The following is a 16,848-nucleotide window of genomic DNA, read 5'->3' on the forward strand; positions in this document are numbered from 1 at the left end:
GTTGCTCTTTCTGGTGGTTTTATCTATTCTGTTATGTGATCTCTGTAGTACTGACTGAGGCCGTGTCAGGCTAATGTTTTCCCCACATGGTACCATGTTCAAAATAAATTAGTGAGGGGCATGGAATTTGAGAGAATATAAGCTCACTCACTTTCCTGAGGAAAAACTTCTCATGGCAGGGGTTTGTGATCTGAGACGGGGCTGGACCAGGGGTCATCCAGTGCCTTTCTACCCCACGTCTGTAGCCAGCGCTGCTTTTTCACTCTGACTCTGCCCCTCCTGTTAAATGCAGACTTGGACGCACTGGATCTGGGGAAGAGCCCGAGAGCCCCCAGGAGGCCGGGCTGCTGGTTTTTGGACCACACTTTGAGTAGTAAGGATCTCGAGGTCTCTTTCCATCCAGACAGGGAGGAGAAGAGTGCCAGGAGGCACATTCTGTTGGAGTCCTGTATTCCTCAAACCCAAGGCGGGATCAGCCTCAGAGAGATCAATGTTGTGAAGAAAACCTGTCCTGGGAAATGTTTTCTACTTTGGAAGGAAATTCTTAGCCTGACTTTAAGATTTACTGCTTCTCTTTCACTTTAACATTTATGTAGTAACTAGAGACTCTTGCTATGATGGTTTTTGTTATGAATTATCTTTTTATGTTTAGGTAATACCAGTAAGCGAAAGAAATATGGGCTTTTAAATAATGTGCTATTAATTTTTCTTCCTTAGGGCATTATTTCAAGAAAAAATATGGTAGCATCAAGCATTCCCTGAACTATGGATCCCTTGGAATAATGAACTATGCTCCTGGTCGTAGAAGCACATCAAGATGTATAGAGCAGGGGACACAGCAGAGCGCCCGCTGCATGGGACGGCGCCCCCTCGCATGAGGAGTGTGGAGGTGGCCCGAGGGAGAGCAGGGTACGGATTCACCCTCTCTGGTCAGGCGCCTTGCGTGCTCAGCTGTGTCATGAGAGGGAGCCCTGCGGATTTTGTGGGCCTCCGTGCTGGTGACCAGATATTTGCTGTCAACGAAATCAACGTGAAGAAAGCATCCCATGAAGACGTAGTGAAATTGATTGGGAAATGTTCTGGTGTCCTACACATGGTGATTGGTGAAGGTATCGGCCACTTAGAGTCCTGTTCCAGTGATGAAGAAGTTGGATTTTATGAAGGAAAAGGCTGGCTGAGGCCCAAACTTGATTCTAAAGCGTTAGGTATAAATAGAGCAGAGAGAGTCGTTGAAGAAATGCAGTCTGGTGGAATTTTCAATATGATCTTTGAAAATCCTAGTCTTCGGGCAAGCAGTTCAGAGCCCTTGAAATTGAAACAAAGATCCCTTTCAGAGTCGGCTACTGCACGATTTGACCTTGGGCATGAAAATGTAAATAATCGGAATCCCAGCCTGCTTTCTAAAGAGGAAATATCAAAAGTTATTAACGATGATTCGGTTTTCAGTATTGGACTAGAGAATCATGAAGATTTTGGATTGGATGCAAGTATTTTAAATGTTGCCATGGTTGTAGGCTACTTAGGTTCTATTGAACTTCCTTCCACAAGTTGCAACTTGGAGTCCGACAGTTTGCAGGCCATCCGTGGCTGCCTGCGGCGCCTGCGGGCAGAGCAGAAAATCCATTCTCTAGTAACCATGAAGATCATGCATGACTGCGTGCAGCTCTGCACCGACAAGGCTGCTGTCCTGGCCGAGTACCCAGCCGAGAAGCTGGCGTTCAGTGCTGTGTGCCCGGACGACAGGAGGTTTTTCGGGCTTGTGACCATGCAGACGAGTGATGATGGGAGCCTGGCACAGGAGGATGAAGGCGTCTTGCGGACTTCCTGCCACGTGTTTATGGTGGATCCAGATTTGTTCAATCACAAGATCCATCAAGGTATCGCTCGGCGGTTTGGGTTTGAGTGCACAGCCGACCCCGACACCAACGGCTGCCTTGAATTCCCAGCATCCTCTCTCCCTGTCCTCCAGTTCATCTCTGTGCTGTACAGAGACATGGGCGAGCTGATTGAGGGAGTGCGGGCCCGGGCCTTTGCGGATGGGGACGCGGATGCCCACCAGAACACCAGCACCAGCAGCAACAGTGACAGCGGCATTGGGAATTTCAACCAGGAAGAAAGGAGCAGCCGGGTGCTTGTGGTTGACCTGGGCGCCAGCTCGGGCAGGCATGGCGCCAGCAGCAGCACCTGGGAGGGTGCAGGTGGCAGGGGCTCCCAGCCCTGGGGCGCCCCCTGGAACGCGCCCTTCTCCCACGACCCTGAGGGGGGACCCACGTTTGAGGCCACTCCACAGGCTGACAGGTTTCGGGACTTCGGTAAGCATTTAGGGCCCGCTTCTCATGTGGAGGTCCCCCCGGCCTCCTTGAGGAGTTCAGTTCCTCCTTCCAAGAGGGGCGCCATGGGCGCTGGCGGTGGTTTTGGCCAGCGGTGGCTCCCAGTCCACGTCCTGCAAGAGTGGCAGTGCGGACATGCCAGCGACCAGGAGTCTTACACGGACTCCACCGACGGGTGGTCCAGTGTCAACTGCGGCACACTGCCCCCTCCCATGAGCAAGATTCCCGCGGACCGCTACAGGATGGAGGGCAGCTTGGCACAGCCCCTGCTCAGCGTCCAGAAAAGGGACTGGTCCAGGAAGGCTTTTGGGATGCAAAACATTTTTGGTCCCCATCGAAATGTTAGAAAGACTAAGGAAGACAAAAAGGTAAGCCTGTTAGGAGTGGTTCAGTAAAACTGAGCTTGGTTTTATAGTGTAGGCAATTACTGATGAAATGGCAGTACATTAATGCCAAGTTCCCTGTCCCAGCCTCCTCTGGCTGCCCTTGTGGCCTCTGTTGGCTGTCACAGGATGTCTGCTTTGCTCCTGCTGCAGTCTGTGTCTTGCCCGGGAGCTCTCTGGGCTCTCGTCCACGCTACTGGCCCTGGTTCTGCCTGCTCTCTCAGTGGGTCCTGGGCAGGACGTCTGGGCGGAACCGATGGTGGTGGAAGGGCCGTTGACTTCTCACAGCCTGGGGTGAGGCCCTCCTCCCTCCTTCCTGCCCTTTCTGACTACCCGTGCCTGGGAGGGTCCTGTCCCTGCAGCTTCTTCAAAGCCCATTTCATCTCTGGCCCAGAGTCTTCACCCCGGGGTCCGAGGTGAGAAAATTCTCACACACAGACCGTTCACTTCAGGACAGGGAGTGTCACTGTGGTGTTGATCCTTGTACTGTTTCCTTCATCAAGAAAATCCTGCTACGAAAAAAATGCCAGCCGAACTCAACAGTGGCTAGTGGCTGGAGCTCCTTGCTCGTTGCAGATGGACATCAAACAGTTGGGGGACCATGCTTGGCGTAGCACTGCCCCAAAGATCCCAGATCCATCAGTGCCCCTTTGGGGCCTTTGTCTGCCCACATAGGAGCTCACTGTGGAGCATGAGGGAAGGAATCACTGTAAAGGACTTTGCTTAGCAGAAGGGCTGGGCCATGGTGCTGCTGGTGGTCTGATGCTGCGACGTGGTCTGATGCTCGGTTTGGAAGCAGGATGGATCTGCGGCTGGGTGAGAGGAGGATGGCGCTTAGCTCAGTTGGTTTCAAAAAAAAAAAAAAAAGGAACTTTCCTCAGAGGATTTTTATGATGTTAAAATACCTTTTCTGTGTTCACATTTTTGTTCTCAATAGCTGAAAATCTCACGAGAAAACCCTTCAAAGACCACTTGCTGGTTAGGGCCTGAAAACTGTGGGGCAGTAGTGTTTGGTGAATGTTGTGTTCAAGACCCATCCCCTTCCCAAGTCTTATTATTTTTCATTATAAAACACATTAAAGAAAATTTAAAGTTGGAGGAAAGGACAGATCCCCTGTAGTTTTACCTCCCCAAAGTGACCATGGGTAACATTTTGATGTCTATAAGTAAAGATTTTTGTTTTTATAAACATAGTTGTAATCATATGGATTTTCGACTCAGTTCCTCAGCTGGCTGTGCTAGTAGGAGTTCTGCAGTTGTGTGGCCTTCCCCTCCTTTTGTTGTCCTGCCATCTCAAATGCTCCAGGCTGGATTCTCGGGGCAGTGCTGCCCCTGCCTCTCCCCACCGGGCCCACACACAGCCCACCTGTGGTGTGGACGAGGAGCTTCAGCCTGGGCTTCCCTGTTGGGTGGGGCTGGAGCTGGGGAGGGAAGGCCCAGGAAGGTGTCTAAAATGTTCTTTGAAATTGGAAAATTTACCATCTCTTTGAATCATATCCTACAAATGGGTTTTCTCCATTGCTATTGTGTAAGTGAATAATGACATTGATAGAAATAAATGGTATTTGTATGGTTCTTTGTGGACTACAGTGCAACTGCACGTCCATTCTCATTGAGTTGGAAGTACCCTATCTATACACTGTAGAGCACTGTGCTGTCTTAGATTACTCACAGTGGGGTTCTGACCTCAGGAAACCTGAGAGACAGTGATGCTGTCGTCCCCCCAGTCTACAAGTGTGAAGTGACCAGTCCTGGAGAGGTTAAGTGACTTGTCTTAAGATTCAACAGTCGGGAGGCTGGCCCGTTGGCACAAGTGGTTAAGTGCGTGCGCTCCGCTGCGGCGGCCCGGGGTTCGCCAGTTTGGATCCTGGGTGCCCACCGATGCACTGCTTGGCAAGCCATGCTGTGGCAGCATCCCATATAAAGTGGAGGAAGATGGGCACGGATGTTAGCCCACGGCCAGTCTTCCTCAGCAAAAAAAGAAGAGGATTGGCAAATGTTAGCACAGGGCTGATCTCCTCACAAAAAAAAAAAAAAAAAAAAAGATTCAACAGTCGGGATTAAGCAGGGTCATGATTCAAACCTTGGGCTTCTTTTTTTTTGAAAGAATTAATTTTTTTTAGAGCAGTTTTAGGTTTACAATAAAATAGAGAGGAAGGAACAGGTATTTTCCACATACCCTCTGCCCTCAAAACAGCCTCCCCAACTATCAACATCCCCCACCAGAGTGGTACATTTGTTACAATCGATGAACCTCCACTGACACATCCTAATCACCCAAAGTCCATAGTTTCCATTAGGGTTCATTCTTGGTGCTGTACATTCTGTGGGTTTGGACAAATTTATAATGACATGTGTCCGTCGTTGTGGTATCATACAGAGTAGTTTCACTGCCCTAAAAATCCTCTGTTCTCCACCTGTTCATCTCTCCTCCCACCTGCCCCAACCTGGACCACTGATCTTTTTACTGCCTTTTTACATATACATAGTTATATACATAGTTATCTTTTTACTATAGTTTTGCCTTTTCCATAATGTCATATAGGTGGAATCATATAGTATGTAGCTTGTCAGATTGGCTTCTTTCCCGTAGTAATATGCATTTAAGTTTCCTCCATGTCTTTTCATGGCTTGATAGCGCATTTCTTTTTAGCACTGAATAATAGTCAATTGTCTGGATATATTACAGTTTATTTATCCATTCATCTACTGCAGGATATCTTGGTTGCTTCCAAGTTTTGGCATTTATGAATAAAGCTGCTATAAACATCTGTGTGCAGGTTTTTGTGTGGACATAAGTTTTCAGCTCATTTGGATAAATAAATACCAAGGAGCGGGATTGCTGGATCATGGTAAGAGTATGTTTAGTTTTATAAGAAACTGTCAAACTGTCTTCCAATGTAGCCGTGCCATTTTGCATTCCCACAGCAATTGTCAGTGTTGTGGGTTTTTGCCATTCTAACAGGTGTGTAGTGGTATCTCCCTGTTGTTTTAATTTCATTTCCCTGATGATAAATGATGTTGAACATTTTTCCATGTGCTTCCTTGTCATCTGTATGTCTTTTTTGGTGAGATGTCTGTTATGATCTTTGGCCTATTTTTTAATCAGATTGTTTTCTTATTGTTCAGTTTTAAGAGTTCTTTATACATTTTAGGTAACAGTCCTTTATCAGATGTGTCTTTTGCAGACCTTTTCTCCCAGTCTGTGGCTTGTCTTCTCATTCTTTTGGTATTGTCTTTTGCAGAGCAGAAGCTTTTACTTTTAATGAAGTCTAGCTTATCAATTCTTTCTTTCATGGATTGTGCCTTTGGGGTTGTATCTAAAAAGGAATCACCAAACCCAAGGTCATCTAGGTTTTTTCCTGTGTTGTCTTCTAGGAGTTTTATAGATTTTTTATTTTATATTTAGGTCTATGATCCATTTTGAGTTAATTTTTGTGAAGGGTCTAGATTCATTTTTTTGCACGTAGATGTTCCAGCACCATTTATAGAAAAGAAAGACTATCTTTGCTCCATTGTATTGTCTTTGCTTCTTTGTCAAAGATCAGTTGACTGTATTTATGAGGGTCTCAGTCTTCTTTTTAATGTTCTTTCATCTTGAACAAAAATGTAGTGAAAATGTCGGTATTGCCTGCTATTCCTTACCCTGCAGCACAAGGGTGATGTCCTTGTGGTGGAGTTGGCACGTCTCTGGCGTTGGGATCCTGCAGTGGAGCACTCACCAGTTCACTGTGAGCCTTATTTCCTTATTTGTGAGCTCATCAGGCCAGGCATCTTTATTTTCATTTTACTGACAAGGAAAGTAAGGTTTATACATATTAAACGACTTGCCCACAGTCAAGTGGCAAATAAGTGCTGAGACTAGGACAAACCTAGGGCTCCGTGTCGCCTCCTACATTAGAGACTAGTTTGTATGACCTGTAGTTCCTTTTGTAATGTGATGGGACATACAATTTATCTGAAAATAAGTAGTAATGAATTGTGTTTCATTGGGTTCCTGCTATAACCTCTTGAAATTTATCAGTTGCTTTTTACTTTGCTATATGGGTGCCCCTGTGTTATGAGCTCAGTCTAATCCCACAGCCTCCTCCCCTGTTGGAGTGGCAGAAGCTTCCAGAGGTCGTGAGGTGGGTCTCCCGGTGTCCGGCCTGGCCTGGCCTGAGCTGGCTGGAGGCTTGTCAGCATGAGCAGAGGACAGGCCAGGAAAGGATGAAGGAAGTGCCCAGCAATGAGAAGAAGAGGAAGAGGCAATAGGAAAGGGAAGGAGAGAGATGCTCGAGGTTGCGGAATGTCGAGTGGTTGGGTGTCCTAAGTTACTCTGGGTTCTTCTCCGTGGTAACAGTGGCTTCTTAGCACAAAATCAGGCTGTATCGGTCAGGATCCAGCCAGGAGACGGAACACACGGCAGTGATTTGAACAGGGAAAATTCAGTGTGGAGAATTGTTAACTCGGCAAAAGGTGGTTAACTGCTGAGAGAGCTCTAAGGGAACCTAAGGCAGTAACTGCAGAAAGAGGTGGAGGGAAAAATAACAAGGAAGAGACTTACGACTCAGAGGAAGAGGCCCCGTAAGGCTGCGAATGAGACCTCGGAGGAGAGGTGTGACACCAGTCCACTCCACACCACCTGGGAGACAGCCAAAACAAGAAATGAACTCCTATTGAACTCTTATTCAGACTTGACGCTTCCGTCCAGCACCTTCTGCTGGCAGATCCTGCCGTCAAGCCAGCGGGCAGGGGAGAAATGCAGTCTGCAAGGCCCAGCGCCGGTGTCTGAAGCTGGGCGGAGAAGGGTGGGTTTGGCGCTGAGGCGATACACTGATGACTGGCACAGCACAGCCGTTTGGCTGCCCAGCATCCGTATGCCCGTTCTACACACATCCAATCTTCCGCACGACAAAAGGAGCCAGGTGGAAGCCCCAGCAGAATGCAGCTGCTCTCTGTCGAAGTGAAGACTCCTCGCCAACACAGTCCCAGTCGCTGTCGCTACTTGTGGTGGTGGTGGTGGCTTTTCTGAACTAACTCTGTAGAGTTAATTCTTGGCTGTGTGTGGCCACACAGTCTCTGCTTGGTTAGCTTAGTGGTCAGCTAATGACTGGACAGAGATTTCCGTAGATGCCTGGAACCAGTCGGTCTCCCAGTCTTTGCTGAGGGGCTCTGTGTGCGTGTTGGGGCACACCTTCGGTGCTCAGCCAGGCACTTGACAACTCTGCTGTGGCCTTCACGTCCTGCTTGTGCAGAGCCTCAGGGTCAGCCAGAGATGAGATGTAGGGTCTTCTTAGGGCTTTCTTGAGCGTGCACAGCCCTGGTAATATGGTGGAGCTTTTCAAATCCCTATGGACATCTCATTCCCCAGCTTTTCCTTAAGCCAGCCTTGGCCACCTGTGCCCACGAGGGGTATTTCCTCGTGCCTCGTCCAGGCAGCTCTGGCCTGGACGACCTTGTGAGCTCCTCCCTCCAATGGGCTGCAAGCGCAGCTGAGCCCAGGCCTGGGGAGGGGCCCCTGCCGGGGCTGTTCTTTCCTTAGGCACCCTTTCTCAGCCCAAGGATGGTCTCTAGTGGTCACTTTACACGTTTCTGATTGCTTCCATGTTATACTTGATAACTCTATAGTAAATATTCCCTTTTAAATTACTGGCACACAGCCTTTCTTAATTCTGTGTACACAAAAGAAACCCAGCTATTAGTTGAAGTATGTCACTGTACTGAGTCACGAGTTGGTCTCTAAGTCCTATCAGTTCTGTGTCCAGATGGTCACCGGATTCATCTTTTAGTTACTCTGCTTTACCACTGCTTTTGTCACTGCCTTCTTGGTCCTTTATTCCCGAGCTCAATCCAGGTCTCGGCTGTCTGTCACCCCTTGCTGCTGTGGAAGCCCCAAGGGACACACGCTAAAGAGGAGGTCCGCTTTTCCTACTCTGCCCCTTCAGGGGGGCATGTCTCTGCCCAGGCTCTTATTATGCTGGTCAAGTGGGAGGTGCACAGAAGTGTACCTCCAAGTGGCATTTGGACCTCTTCCTGGTAACGTCCAGAGCTCTACCCCAATCCCCCACCCAGGTAATGCTCCGGAAGCTGACCCCTTAGCAACATGTTCCTCGTTTGGGGAGGAGGGAGGATTGGGGCTGGGAGTTGGGAGCTGGGCACTTGTAGACTCAACTGAGTGTATGAAATTGTTGAAGAGAGTTAAATAATGTTTATAAATGGATCATCTTCTCTTTTGTTTACTTTGCTTTTCTTTCTGCTTAATGTCTGTAGCCAGTCGAAGTAGAAGTTGGTACTAATGGAGATAAAATTTAAAGTCTATGACTAACAAAAGGGATTGATGTGAAATTCAAGATCTTGAAATGCCGTCTATATCATAAAAAATGATTGTTATGTTTAATTTGAATTAAGGATGTTTAATTCTGCTTCTTTGAAAATTGATACTCTAAGAATAATATTAATTAAAATATCTGGTTAAGTAGCAAAATCCACATTCTTTTTTTTTTTTTTTTTTTTTTTTTTGTGAGGAAGGTCAGCCCTGAGCTAACATCCATGCTAATCCTCCTCTTTTTGCTGAGGAAGACCAGCTCTGAGCTAACATCTATTGCCAATCCTCCTCCTTTTTTTTTCCCCCAAAGCCCCAGTAGATAGTTGTATGTCGTAGTTGCACATCCTGCTAGTTGCTGTATGTGGGACGCGGCCTCAGCATGGCTGGAGAAGCGGCGTGTCGGTGCGCGCCCAGGATCCGAACCCGGGTCGCCAGCAGCGGAGCGCGTGCACTTAACTGCTAAGCCACGGGGCCGGCCCAAAATCCACATTCTTAAACTTTAAATGTAATGGATTTTGGAAATTTTTAAAATGAAAATATGTTATTTATAATAACATGTTAAGGGTTTATTATTGTTATTTTGAAATGAATTAACAAATATTTAAATTTTTTTCAGTTTAATTTTTAATATGGAAAATATCGATAGATGAAACCCACAAAAACAAAAGCTCTTTGGATCCTCAGTAATTTTTAAGAGTACACAGGCATCCACAGTCTTTGAGGATCTCTGCCCTGGGGAGACGCTCACCTGTGTGCAGAGGGGTAGATATTCAGGAGGAGTCACTTCCAAACTGGCAGTACTAGTAGGCACTTAATCAGTATCTCCTTGGTTGAATAAAAAATACTTATTGACAATGGAGTAAAGAAAAATGTGGTGTTTCCATACTGTAGACTACATGCACTCATTCAAAAGTAATGTGAAGTCCAGGCCTGGTGGCCCCATGGTTAAGTTCAGCGTGCTCTGCTTCCGTGGCCCAGGTTTGGTTCCTGGGCGCGGACCTACACCCCCTCCTCAGTGGCCATGCTGTGGCGGCAGCTCACATACAAAATAGAGGAGGATTGGCACAGATGTTAGCTCAGCGACAGTCTTCATCAAGCAAAAAGAGGAAGATTGGCAACAGATGTTAGCTCAGGGCTAACATCTTCCTCAGCAAAAAAATAAAATAAAAAAAGTAATATGAGTTTCAGTGCTGTATGTAACAGGCAGACTTGACTAGTGGCTTGCTCTAACACAGGAATGCTCTCCCTCATGTGAAAGCTTGGGTAGGCCGTCTGGGGCTAGCGTGGAGGCCTCCCTTCCTCGGGAGCCAGGTTCCTTCTGCTGCATTGTTGCCATCCTCCACGTGTGGCCTCCACCTGAACTTGAAGATGGCCACTCTCCAGATACAAGATAGCTTCATGTCCACTCCAGCAAGAAGACAGAAAGGAGTGGTGGAGTCACAGCAGAAGTTGTGCACATGGTTTCTGCCATGCCTCATTGGTCAGACCTAGTCACATGGCTGCAGCCTGCTGCAAGGGAGGCTGGGGCATGAAGTCTTTAGCTACACAGCGTGCATCCAGCTTGGATTTCCATCACTACGTCAGAAGGCGAGAGTGGTATGCGATCTGTGCCATAGGCGGGCAGTGGGTCGGTGTGTTACCGATATGGAAAGCTCCCCAAGGAACGTACAGGTCACAAAAATGCACATATTTTTTTTTTAAAGATTTTATTTATTTTATTTTTTCCCCCCAAAGCCCCAGTAGATAGTTGTATGTCATAGCTGCACATCCTTCTAGTTGCTGTATGTGGGACTCGGCCTCAGGATGGACGGAGAAGTGGTGCCTCAATGCGTACCCGGGATCCGAACCCCGGCCACCAGCATTGCAGCGCGCGCACTTAACCACCAAGCCACAGGGCCGGCCCAATGCACATATTTAATATTATCCCATTTTTGTGTGAAAAATTTCAACACCCTTCAAATAAACTGATACATTTCAAATAAACATGTTTATATATAGAAAAACTTCAAAAGAAATAGTAGTAGTTACCTCAGGGATAGTAAGGGAAAATTGGGAAAGGTCCAGGACATTTTAATTTCATCTTGTGTTGTTTTGATTTTTTTATTATAAGAATATGAACATATTTTACTTACTAAAAATAATTCCTTTGAAGAAAAAAATACAAATTATTTTTCTTAATTCTTTTAATAAGAACAAAGTGAGGCATGGCATTGGAAGCCATAAGCTGTGTTTCTGTGGCATAGCTAATGATAGCTCATCAACCGTCAGGCCAGGACAGTATTGGATTCAGCAAACAGATTTTGTGCAGTTTTCCTAGTACAATGAGAGGAAGTTTTAAAATAGATTGTAAAAAAAATCTGGAGAATACTAAAAAGGCCACAGCGAAGGCCTCATGATTGAAATTGCTCTGAAAAGAGCAGCTTTGATCATTCCCTTGTGTAAACAGTGCCCATGGGCAACGCTGCATGGCTCTCTGCCCCAAAGCCAAGGGAGGGGGAGCGACAGCAGCAGTGGAAGGTCAGCTGGTCTGTGGAGACAGACACCGCCGGTGAGAGGAACACCGCAGGTCTACGCTGGCGCTGGGGGCCTGGTGCTTTCTGCCGCCGCTCACGGCTGCTCCGTCCCTGCGGCACTTGCTCCGCCAAGGAGTTCCTTTCAACAGCGTGCACTGGGCGCTCTGGGGGCTCGCTGCCGCGTGGGAATGCTGCAGTCCAGGCTAGTTGAGGTGCTGGGGAGCAGAGGGGAGACACACTTGGCCCACCCTGACTAGACAGGGCAGGGCTTCCTGGAGAAGCTGGATGGGGTCCGTAAGATGGAGAGGGGGAGACTGAGGATGAGGGAACAGGAGCAAAAGGGCAGAGTCACAAAGCGTGCCACCACTTATTGTTCTTTGGTTTTATGTGGTTTCCAGGAAACGTGAGAATCTTCAGAGCTGAGGCCACCACGTTCCTGCTAGAATCAGAAGTGTTGGAATCTCATAACAATGTATTAGTTTTGCTGCTTCTTTGGCTTTATAAAAATAGCCTTATGACAGTCTTAGCAACTTGTTATTTAATCCTTCATTATCATTTCAAAGATTTATCCGTGGTATTATCTGTAGCTGTATGTAGTTCATTCATTTTAACTGTATAACATTCCATTGTGTGAATATACCACTACACACACACCCACACACAGAGCCATTAAAGAAATGACTGATGATGCTGTTGTGAACATTCTTGCACACGTCTCCAGGTGTGTATATGAAGCAGTTTCTTGGGGTCTATCCAAAGAGGGGAATGGCTAGTCTGTAGCAGTATTCATCTTTGGAGGTAATGGCTAGGTGCTGGGTTTTTAGTATCTACATTTGTTCATATTGACAGTAGACACCAGGTCTCTGCAGCAACGCCAGATTTAATTACTAACTTATGATAACTGCATTGGTTCCCCTGCGCCCTGTCCTTACCCCGGGTGCAATGAGAGCCATATTAGGTGTCAACCTACACCAACTGGGGTTGTACTGTGGGCAAGGAACCCCGAACACTGGAATCTCGGAGCTTATACACAAGCTGTCCCCTTCCTCTCCTGAGAGGGGGCGAAAAATCTTTTCTCTTTAAGCAAATTCTCCTTCGAGACAGTGGGGGGAATGCTGGGTTTTTCCTCTTGCCCTTGGCAGTGTAGGTAAATGTGTCCAGGAGGAATATGAGACTAGGTCCTAGGAGATGCTCCCAGTCTCACCTGTCTGAAATGTGAAATCAGGCCCTGGGGAGACCAATCTCTCCCTGACTCTGCACTGTTTGTTCTCTCATAATTCAGCTGCCAAGTCCCAAGACTTGGAGACTTTTAGTCCAGGTCCCAGTCTCAGTAAAATTTGCTCAGAATGCCCTAACTGTGCAGAAACATATGCAATTTTCCTGACAGTCCCACACTAGCTGGTAGTGTAAGAGCTCAGATTGCTTCATATCCTCGTCAAAACTCACCATCGTCAGACTTCTTAATTTTTGCCAATCTAGTAATTGTAAAATGGTGTCTCACTGTGGCTTTAGTTTGCATTCCCTTGATCATAAATATTCAGATTTCCTCTTTGTTCAAGGCCAGCTCAAACCTTTCGCCTATTTTTCTATTGGGTTGTCTTTTTCCTTTTGATTTGTAGGGATTATAGATACTGGCTCATAATCCTTTGCTGATTATATGTATTGCGCATATATCTTCCCAGCTTGTGGTTTGTTTTTTTCACTCACTGTATGGTGTCTTGATGAACAGAAGTTCTTGGCTTTAATGTCGTCCAAATTGTCAATCTTTTCTCTCATGGTTTGCAGTTTTGTTGTAACACATTCATTACTACCCTGAGGTCAGAAAGATTCTCCTTTTTTTATCCTAAAAATGTTTTGGAGTTGATTTTTATGAATGGAATAAGGTGAGTGGCAAGATAAGTTTTTTTTCTCTATATGGATGACCAGTTGTTGGAGCACTGAGTTCACCCTCTCCTGTGGCTCGGCGGTGTGCCCTCTCCACGTGTTGTGTGTTCACATATGTGTGGGTCTGTTTCTCAATTCTGTTCTTCTCCGTTGTCAAGACCCTCAACAATACTTTACTTTTTAAAATTGTAGCTTTAGGGCCGGCCCCGTGGCTTGGTGGTTAAGTGCTCGCGCTCTGATGCTGGTGGCCCGGGTTCGGATCCCGGGCGCGCACCAAGGCACCACTTCTCCGTCCATCCTGAGGCCGAGTCCCACATACAGCAACTAGAAGGATGTGCAGCTATGACATACAACTATCTACTGGGGCTTTGGGGGGAAAAATAAATAAATAAAATCTTTAAAAAATCTTTAAAATTGTAGCTTTATAATAAGTCTTTCTATCTAGTAATGCCAAATCTTTTTACCTTATCTTGACTATGCTTGAGCCTTGCTCTTTTATATAAATTTTACAATCAATTTATAAATTCTCCAAAAATGCTATTGGCAGTTTTACTGCAATTGTATTTTAATCTGTAGACCAATTTGGAAGAATTGGCATCTTTAGGATATTGAGCCCTCCCATCCAAGAAAATGGTATCTCTCTCCATTTATTTAGGTTTTCTTTATTTTCTTACAGTAAAATTTTATAACTACCTTCATAAAAATCTTTAATTAGATTTATTCTTAGATTCTTTAGTTAGATTTGTTCCTAGGTACCTTATATATTTTGTTACTCTTATAAATAGTACCTATTTAAAAATTGTGGTGCTAACTTTGTGATATATAAAAATACAATAGATTTGCTGATTTTTTTTTCTCCCCAAAGTCTCCAGTGCACAGTTGTGTATCCTAGTTCTAAGTCCTTCTAGTTCTTGTATGTGAGCCGCTGCCACAGCATGGCAACTGACAGACAGGAGGTGTGGTTCCATGACTAGGAAATGAACCTGGGCTGCTGACGTGATGAGAGCGCCGAACTTTAACCACTAGGCCATCAGGGCTGGCTTGATTTGCTGCTTTTTATATCCAGCTGCCTTGCTAAGGTTACTTCTATTCATATTTATTCATACTGGTCATCATGAATGGGTGTTGAATTTTAGCTTTTCTTTTTTGGTTATTTTGCATTCATTGAGATGATCAAATGGGCTTCCTCCTTTACAATTACTAATGTGGCAAATTACACCGATAGATTTTTTTTTTTTTTTTTGTGAGGAAGATCAGCCCTGAGCTAACATCTGTGCTAATCCTCCTCTTTTTGCTGAGGAAGACGGGCTCTGACCTAACATCTATTGCCAGTCCTCCTCCTTTTTTCACCCCCCCCCCCCCGAAGCCCCAGTAGTTGTTGTGTGTCATAGTTGCACATCCTTCTAGTTGCTGTATGTGGGACACGGCCTCAGCATGGCCAGAGAAGCGGTGCGTCAGTGCGCGCCCGGGATCCGAACCCCGGCTGCCAGTAGCGGAGTGCGTGCACTTAACCACTAAGCCACGGGGCCGGCCCTACACCGATAGATTTTTGAATGTTAAGCCACACTTGCATTCCTGAGGTAAACCTAACTTATGATTATCTTTTTATACACCGAGGGATTTGGTTTGCTAATATTTTTGTAGAATTTTTGAATCTGTGTTTATGAGTGAGACTATTGTTTAATTTTCCCTTCTCTCATTGTCTTTGTCTGGTTTTGGAATGAAGGTTATTCTAGGCTCATAAAGTCATAAAACCAATGGTGGCATTTTTCTGCCCCTCTTCCTCCCCTTCTTCTCCTTTTGGTGTACTGAATCTTTTATTTGAAAAGTCCTATTAGGGACGAAGTCTGTTTCATCTGTTATTAATATAGCTATATAAGCTTTCTCTGAGTCAGCATTTTCTGTCCTTTTATTTAAGCTTTTCCATTTCTGCATGTTCTAGGATTGTTATTATAAGTGGTAGATAGTTGGCTTTTTTTTTGTAATCCAATTTAACATTCTGATAAATTGGCAAATTTAGTCCATTTATATTTATTGGGATTTCTGGTATATCAGTCTTGGTTCCATGATATTACTGTATACTTTCTGTAAATCTATTTTTTTTCCAGGCTTTTTCCTCCCTGTTTTCCCAAAGCCTTTGTTTGTTTGTTTTGTTTTCAAGGCTGTTTGTGGTCAGTGTGCTTACTTCATTGCCCCTCCTTTATTGGTTTGGAAATTATATCCTTTGTTTCTGTCTTCTAAAGGTTTCCATCCTAGCTGGTTGCCTGGCACATAGTAGGCTTTTAGATATTTGTTGAATAAACAAATGTTTTCCTTAGTTTTCTGTCTCCATTTAAACGTCCTTTCCTATATATTCTTCCTTTTCTTTCTTGAATAGGATCCCCAGTCTCTGTATACATTTTTCTCCTTCCTTTCTCAAGAAGGCGATTCACTATGACCAGGAAACACTTCTTCAGCTCCTTACATGTTACTCCATAGTTACCTCTATGTGTTTGTCCAGTTTTATGTTTGAAACGGAATTTTGTGTATTCTAAAGTTGTTTTGATTTTGGGCTTAGAATTCTTCCTGCTATGTAGAGCTTTGTAGCAACAGCATTTAACAAGCTGAGCCAGTTATTCAGCTGTTGTCCCTCAGCCCTGAGCCCCACTTCTGTGATCGGCTCTTGGATGCTGAAGTCTGCACCCTCTTCCCCTAGATAGCTGGGTCCCCATCAAGCTCTGCTGGGCGTTCAGGCTGAGCGGCTGGAAGGGAGGAGGGGGGTCCTGCTCCTTCTTGTCTGCTCCCTGCTCCCTGCTTGTCGCCATGGCAACACTCCTCAACCCTGCCCGCTTTCCTTCCTGTCTCTGTCCCTGAGTCCAGCTTCTGGTTTCCCCACCTCTCCCGGGGCCGGCCTCGTCACTCCTCAGACACCGGCCATGGCCCGCGCCCCCTCCGAGGTCTGGGTCCCAGCACCACCGGCCCCTCGTCTGGCTGCTGAGTTAAATAGCTCCCTCCTTTCCTTGTTGTTGTCCCAGCCCTGGGGGTGCAGCCAGTTCCCCCGGTGACATCTTAGAGTCTCTTTTCACCTTTTCAGTTCTGTGATCTCTGGTTAACAGTTCTTTATATGAAACTCTCTCTGTTGAAATAACTGGTGTGGTTTTGCTTTCTGACTAGACCCTGACTGATACACCGGGAGAGGTAAGTGTGTCAGCTGGAAATCTTACTCCTCAAATTCTCTATGTTACCTCTTTTTGGAAAAACTTTCAGATGATCTAGCCTTTATTTTAAGCTAAATAGTCTCCTTGGTTAGAGTTTCTTGGTTCAGTCAGTGCTTACTGAGAACCTTCTATGTACCGGGCACTGTGGGAGGGGTGGGATAGAATGGTGACCAGGACAGGCACAGTCCTTGCCCCACTGGGGCTTCTGGTCTAGTGTTTAGACACTTTAGGTTA

At 45.9% G+C, this 16,848-nt stretch overlaps 1 protein-coding gene across 9 annotated transcripts in view; it reads left to right on the top strand.

The window, feature by feature from the left end:
• The window catches only part of RGS12 (regulator of G protein signaling 12), a 131,729-nt gene that overhangs the window by 24,512 nt on the left and 90,369 nt on the right, over window positions 1-16,848 (top strand). For 7 of the 9 annotated variants that reach the window (XM_087434846.1, XM_087434851.1, XM_087434849.1 and 4 more), the window contains exon 2: window positions 718-2,698. In XM_087434846.1, the coding sequence (XP_087290972.1) occupies window positions 818-2,698 (1,881 nt within the window). In that variant the 5' untranslated portion in view covers window positions 718-817. Of the gene's footprint in view, window positions 1-717; window positions 2,699-16,848 lie in introns of those variants that run through there. The other 2 variants (XM_087434853.1, XM_087434854.1) reach the window with 1 other exon arrangement.

This window comes from Ceratotherium simum, chromosome 8 (genome assembly GCF_057802395.1).
Source record: "Ceratotherium simum simum isolate JZ-2026a chromosome 8, ASM5780239v1, whole genome shotgun sequence".
Lineage (NCBI taxonomy): Eukaryota > Metazoa > Chordata > Mammalia > Perissodactyla > Rhinocerotidae > Ceratotherium > Ceratotherium simum.